This window comes from Gekko japonicus, unplaced genomic scaffold (assembly GCF_001447785.1).
Source record: "Gekko japonicus isolate JY-2015 unplaced genomic scaffold, Gekko_japonicus_V1.1 scaffold426, whole genome shotgun sequence".
Lineage (NCBI taxonomy): Eukaryota > Metazoa > Chordata > Lepidosauria > Squamata > Gekkonidae > Gekko > Gekko japonicus.
Window position 1 is genome coordinate 889673 of NW_015160848.1, and position 7227 is coordinate 896899.

The 7227-nt window shown below is 47.2% G+C and overlaps 1 protein-coding gene across 1 annotated transcript; it reads right to left on the reverse strand.

Annotated features, from left to right (window-relative positions):
- Positions 1–1692: 1692 nt before the first annotated feature.
- On the reverse strand, positions 1693–4304 carry LOC107118250 (scale keratin-like). The gene is made up of 2 exons (XM_015420554.1): positions 4269–4304; positions 1693–2547 (listed from the first exon to the last, which is right to left on the reverse strand). The coding sequence occupies exon 2, from the start codon at positions 2527–2529 to the stop codon at positions 1996–1998; it is 534 nt and encodes a 177-aa protein (XP_015276040.1). The 5' UTR covers positions 2530–2547; positions 4269–4304; the 3' UTR covers positions 1693–1995.
- Between the last annotated feature and the right edge of the window lie 2923 nt (positions 4305–7227).

The window sequence follows — 7227 nt, forward strand, 5'->3', positions numbered from 1 at the left end:
GATAAATGGGTACCCACCCTTAGAAGGGTGGGGGGCACCCTCCCCAATGGGGTGTGTGGGCGGCGGCGGAGGAATGGCGGAGTACCAGCTGCAGAGGCGACGTGGCGTGACGGCGGCGGCAGCAAGCGGCAGTGAGCAGCGGCAGATCAGAGGAGAAATCCCTGGTGGCCAGCAGGCGGAAAAACATCGAGCGGCTGTCGTACGGCAAGAAAAGGCGCGTGATGACGTCATCACTAAGCGCAGGCGGAGCCTGAAGGACACAAGCCGGGGCCGGGGAGGACGTCAATCTCCGTGCCAAGCGCCAGCAAAAAAAACAACAACAGCCACTGCATAGCCGGGAATGAAGCCAAGCCGAAGAATACCAGCCTCCACTAGGGTGCCGGTAGGATATCCCACCCCCCTCTAAATAATGTGGCCAAAAAGTTAAGGACATAAATTGTGACTAGCACCCTCAATGTAAACCGCCCAGAGACCCCCACGGGGGTTAGGGTGGTATATCAAGCCGAACAAATAAATAAATAAATAAATAAATAATCTGGGAGAACTGGGTTTGATTCCCCACTCCTCCACATGCAGCTGCTGGTGTGACCTTGGGTCAGTCATAGTTCTCTCATAGCTGTTCTCTCAAGAACGGTTCTCGAAAGAGCTCTCTCAGGCCCGCCTACTTCACAGGGTGTCTGTTGTGGGGAGGGGAAGGGAAAGGAGATTGTGAGCCACTCTGAGTCTCTTTAAGATAGTGAAGAGCAGGGTATAAATCCAATTTATCTTCTCTACTTTCTCAGAAATGTTCAGGCTCAACATTAAAGAGAGCAAGCCACAGGGCACTACGCTCAGGGATGCAACATCTGCTGGTGACTCCAGGCCCCAAGAAAGTCAGGCTTGCTGTTACTAGGGCCAAGGCCTTTTCGGTGGCGGCTCCTACCTGGTGGAATGAGCTCCCGGAGGAGATCAGGGCCCTGCAAATCCTTGCACAGTTCCGCAGGGCCTGCAAGACGGAGCTCTTCTGCCAGGCTTTTGAGTAGGAGCCACCACTACTACCACCAACAACGAATTTGGAAACAGCGGGTATGGGAGTGACCCTGTGACGATCGAACTGCAGCACTGTGGCGTGTGGATACCACTGAGTTGAGATCTGACAGAATATCCTCCGGATACCATCTGAAATTGACGACTATCATCTGTGACCATCTTGAAGCACTTTACTTTGTAATATTGAAACCATGTTTTTATCTTGTTTTTATGCATTTGGCATGTGTGCCCTGATGTTAGCAACCCTGAGCCCACTTGCGGGGAGGGCGGCCTAGAAATCAAATAATAAATAAACTAAAATAAAATAAAAACATAAAATGATGCATGAGTTGGAAAGAGTTGACAAAGAACACTTTTTCTTCCTCTACCAATGTACTAGAACATGAGGGCATCTAATGAAGTTGATGGGCAGAAGGACTGGGATACTGGACAAGATGGATCGCTTGTCTGATCCAGCAGGGATCTTATTATATTTGTATCATCCCATGTGGTGATGCAAAGGACGCCCAAGCCATCCCTCACTTGGCTTTGCCTCCACTTCTGCCCTTCGACAATACTTCTGGTTTGTCCAAGGCCACTGCCTTGGGAATCCTCAGATGACAGAGACGATGCGGCACATGTTGTAGTCGGCGCTTTGAGAAGCTAAACCAAGACACAAAATGCTAGAATGCAGAAAGACCTTTAATGAAATTGGAAAAGCAGTCAAGAAAAACCATTACAGACAAATGAGGAGGTGAACAGACAAAGCACATAAACCAAAGAGAGCATTTTCTTGGTCTTGCAGAGTTCAGAAAACAAAGTGAAATCAGGGAAAGCAATGGACACCCCCAATGGTTATGCAAAAGCGCTTGAGTTCACTGATGTCTCGGTGAGCTTAGCTTTTCAAACTCATCAATGGGGCTCATCTTCCAATTCCTGTGAATTACCGGGATCATGAAGAAATGCTCCTCAGGCTCAATAGAGGGATCAACAGATGCTGCCACGACGTCCCAGTAGAGCCCTTCTTCCAAGGAATGAACCCCCCCTCAGGCCATAACCAGAACACCAGCCTCCGTAATTGCTCCCTAGCCCCCCATAGAAGCCTGCTCCTGCCACCCCAGTGCCACTAATGGCACATGGAGTGTTGCCTCCCACAGAAACTGGTTCCCCAGTAGCAGAGAGGATGGGTCCTGGGATGGTCAAGACAGTGGGAGGTGGCTGGATGACGACTTCTGCAGGTGGGATCTGGTTGATGCAGGAAGGGTGGACTCCAGCCAGGGTTCCGAGACTGCCAGAAGTTTCAGCCACAGCAGGGCCATACCCATAGCCGAGACCGTAACCTAGGCCTCCATGTGCAAGGCCAAGGCCTCCATGTGCAAAGCCAAGTCCTCCATATCCAGAGCCAAGACCTCCATATCCACAGCCAAGACTTCCCAAGCCGAGCCCTGCAGATCCAAAGCCAACTCTTGGGGTGGAGGCAACAGATGGGACAGCAAACTGTGGACCGCAGTCGGCAGACATTTTTTGATGGAGGTGGGTCTGAAATTTAATATGAAGGAAAGAGATAAAGGCAAGGCATAGAAAATGGTGGGAAATGAGAGTGAATATTTAACCAACAGTGATAAGTCTGTGGCATAGTAGATGATGTTCTGACTCCCTCTTCTTATACTTGTTCAGCCATCAAACATACTATTAGATTTCACTGTTCCCTCTAAGCTGAGTTAGTGTGAGCTAGCTCACAGGTTTTCGGCCTCTGGCTCACACATTTTTGTCTTCGCTCAGGAAGGATGGCTCCAGAGCAAACTAATTTATGTAGCAGCCAAATCGCTTGCTCACAACTTTAATGCTAGTAGCTCACAAAGTAGATTTTTTGCTCACAAGACTCCACAGCTTAGAGGGAGCATTGGCTGGAATAAACTAACTCACAGTGACATTATGAAGATAAACAATGCCGGGGGTGTGTGTGTGACACTTGCTATTTTTAACGCCTTAAAAGAGAGAGAGCCTAAAATGAAATACTTAATACCACACTAAGTCCTCATGCTGAACAGACCAATTTTTTTTTGTGTGTGAAATATTTCTACTTTTCCTTATTTTCCCAACGATACTTAACCAGTCACTCTCTCAGACTGATATGAGTTTTTGTGTGTGTGTGTGAGCTGCAAAAATATTAACTGCAGTTCTATAAGAATCCATTCAAATTAATGTGGGGAACTGCTTTTGCCACCCACCCCCTGTGATAGATGGAGCAACAGACCCAATGGGTGGAGGTAATAAAATGCCACACAGCCAGTGGGGTTAAAGAGAAATCATTTTGAGATGTTCCACTGCCCCAAGCATGATTTTGTCACAGATCTTTCTACCCTAGCCTCTCTTTTTTAAATTATATGGTATTTACTTTGGGGAAGAAAAGGTAGTTTTGTGCTTCGTCTCCAGTAGGGACAGAGAAGAACCACCATCTATGGTTTTGGCCTGCTTTACCTTGTTTTGATGCGGTTCTCGACATAGGCCTGGTACTACAGGCTTCGTAAGACTCTAACTAGCATTGGCAGAGTTAGGTAAAGGTAAAGGTTTCCCTTGCTTGAAAGCCAGCCGAATCCGACTCTAGAGATGCGGTGCTCATCTCTGTTTCCAAGCCAAAGAGCCAGTGCTGTCCGAAGAAATTTCTGTGGGTCATGTGGCCAGCATGACTAGACGCTGAGGCGCACAGAACGCTTTCACCTTCCCACCAAAGCGGTCCCTATTTATCTACTTGCAATGTCTTGCTTTCAAACTGCTAGGTTGGCAGGAGCTGGGGCCAGAGACGGGACCTCACGCCGTCATGTGGCACTCGGGTCTCAAACTGCTGAACTACCAACCTTCCGGTCTGCAGCTCAGCATCTTAACCACTTGAGCCACCGCAGCCCTTATTGGCAGGGTTAGTGGAAATTAAATGTCTGAGCATAAATTGGATTGGCAAAGTACGCTGAAGCATGTTATGATGAAGGAACCATGCGAACGACCCACACATGACTGATTGGTCCTCTGTTCTGGAAATTATCTACAGATACTGGTGTGGAATGATGGGGCTGGTGAACAGCCTCTCTATGTAGAAAGTTCATAATAGCATGGAGAAACAAAAGATGGAGAAACAAATATCTGGAAAACCAAATTCCAGGAGGCCATTAGAAACAGGAGAATTTGGGAAGCTTTCCTGTTAAGAGGCAATACCTGTAGAGAATGTGTAAGAGAAATGTTTGTCCCAACATGGGAGAACTTACCTGCTTCTTGAAGAAGGAGAACGGCTGAGACGGAGAGCCAAGGGAAGTTGTTGAAAAATGTCAGGATACTCTGGGCTTTTATACAATTTTGACAGCGTCCCTGGTGGTTAAAATATACTCCTCTAGGCCTGGATTTTTAATTACCTATGAAACAAATTGACTTGCAGGATATTTGACTCAAATTACTTTAATAAGTACGGTGAGTCAGGCACAGAACTCAGCTGTCATCAGCTTGCAAAAGAAGATGAAAAAAAAAAATTCTGCTGGGAATGTTATGCACAATAGAGATGACACCGACTTTTGTCCCAACTTGAACTCATTGTCAGTTTGGAAGTTTCATGAGAGCAACCCTTTTTTAAAATAATAAGTGCGGGGCTTTAGGAAGTCTACCCACCCACACCAGTCTGACAGAAGTCCCCAAATGCAGGTACAATGTCCCTGAAACTGAGAGGAAGCAGTGCGGGGGAGGTGACTGGAGAAGACAGTCATAGGATAGTCAGGGTCATATAGGCAATGGGAAGTATGCTCCCTCTGCCATCCAGTTCCCCAGATAAGTTAATAAGAGAAGGCAATGTTGGATCAGGCCAATGGCCCATCTAGTCCAACACCCTGTCACACAGTGGCCAAAAATACCAGGTGCCATCAGGAGGTCCACCAGTGGGGCCAGGACACCAGAAGCCCTCCCACTGTTGCCCCCCCGCCCCCCCAAAGCACCAAGAATACAGAGCATCACTTGCCCCAGACTGAGAGTTCCTATCTATACCTTGTGGCAAATAGCCATGGATGGACCTCTGCTCCATATGTTTATCCATAAGAACATAAGAGAGGCCAGTGTTGGATCAGGCCAATGGCCCATCTAGTCAAACACTCTGTCACACAGTGGCCAAAAATACCAGGTGCCATCAGGAGGTCCAGCAGTGGGGCCAGGACACCAGAAGCCCTCCCACTGTTGCCCCCCCAAGCATAAGACCTCATATGTGCATCATCATGTTGATATCAATTCTAGCTGGAACACTACAATGGCCTCCCTTGCTCTGCTCTGCTTGGCTCTGCCCTAGCAGCATTTATAGTCCACCATAGCTGTATTGTCCACCATAGCTGTTTCCTCATCCACCCACTTCCCTCATTCTTATCTCATTCTGGAGCAACCCATAATCTGGAATTTCTTCCAATTTGTTAAATTGTTTAGCTGGCGCCCCTTGAGGGTTCTAATGTATTGATATTTTATTGTAATTGTTTTTATGATTTATGTTCTATTTTATGTCTTTGTATGTCCTACGAATGTCGTAACCCGCCCTGAGCCCACTGGGCAGGGGAGGGAGGGCTAAAAGTTAAAATAAATAAATGAACAAATAAGTGACCTCATCAACACCATGGGATTTTGCCAAGAGAGTAAGCGATGGTGGTGTATCGACGATGCATTTTCCTGCCCTGACCTGGATAGCCCATGTCAGCCGGATCTCATCAGATCTTGAAAGCTACACAGGGTCAGCCCTGGCACGGACTTGGATGGGAGACCTCCTTGGAATACCAGAGCTGGGAGGCCCCCAGTAGGGGGTCAGTCACCAGAGTTCAACGTGACTTCCAGGTGCACACACATGCACACACAGAGAAAGAAAATACCAAAAAAACGGGGGGGAAAAAAACCAACCCCAAAACCAATGTATTTTCTCCTCTCCTGTTATCTCTTGGTGCTTGTTTTAGTGCTGGTTTGTCCGCCACAAGTGGGCACATGGATCCCCTATGCACAGGAAAACTGGATACATGTATATGCATGGACCAAATCTTGGAGCTTTTGCTGAGACAAGGTGTTATTGAAGAAGAGGTGCTTTGGCCGTAGTGTCCTCAGAGCTGGCCTTTGGGGCAGAAGTCTTGAGTCCAGGTTCAAAGGTTCAGCGTGGGGAAGGAGTTTGAACAGCATGCTTGTAGCTTAGCATTCAAGGCATACATTGCCATCTAAAGAGGGATCCCTGTCAGTCCATTAACTCCAGAGGAAAAATTAGCTAACCGCACTACTGTGACTTGCAGGACGGACAACAGCTGAAGATAAGTGTCATATAAATGTTTAACATTGACAGCAAACAAATCTGTAACGATGTAGGGGTGTGTGGCCCATGCAGTGCCTTGTGTTAGACATCTGTTTGTTTGTTCATTTACACCCTACCTGTCCAGGATCCCCTTGAGGCAGAAAACAGAAGATGAAAATTTGCCTCCCAGTTCCCATCAGAGTCCACCGAGCTCTCAAAAATGTTTCTGTGCTCCCCCAAGGAGCACCATTTATACTTTTTAAAATATTGTGGCTTTTAATTCTAAACTGCCTTAAGCAGGACTCTGAAGAGATGGCATAGAAATGGGAGGGAGGGAGGGAGGGAGGGAGGGAGGTAACAAAGCAATTACCAAATAAGCAGGAAGGAAGGAAGGAAGGAAGGAAGGAAGGAAGGAAGGAAGGAAGGTGGGCTACTGAGGGAGAATGGGATGCGGTGGCAGAAAATTTTATTCTACTGATGGAAATGCCTTCCATTAATAGAAAGTTTAATTTGGATCCATCCATAAGATTTAAAACTATCAGTAAAATCTGTCTCATGTAATAAAACCCTTTGATATAAATCTTTAAAAAAACATCAGTCAACTAATGAAAACAGCAGCATTAAACCACCAGCTCCATAAAACAGGCCATAAAAGCATCCCTTAAATGCTTCAGCAGGAAAGTAACTGGCCAGGTCAAGTCGTCATAATGTTACAAAAGGGCCGTTCGAATCCTGGATGAATAGAAGTGTCTCAGTCTGATGGGGAAATGGGGACCTGTGCTTGGATGTAACTGAACTGAATCCAGGGATCATTTCCTGCGGGAGCGCACAGGAGCGAAGCTCCGGCAGTAAGGAGCCCAGGGGGTGGGCACATGCAACAAGCCCCACCCCCTGCTCCCAGCAGCCCTTAGTCAGGCCATGAGGAGCAAGAA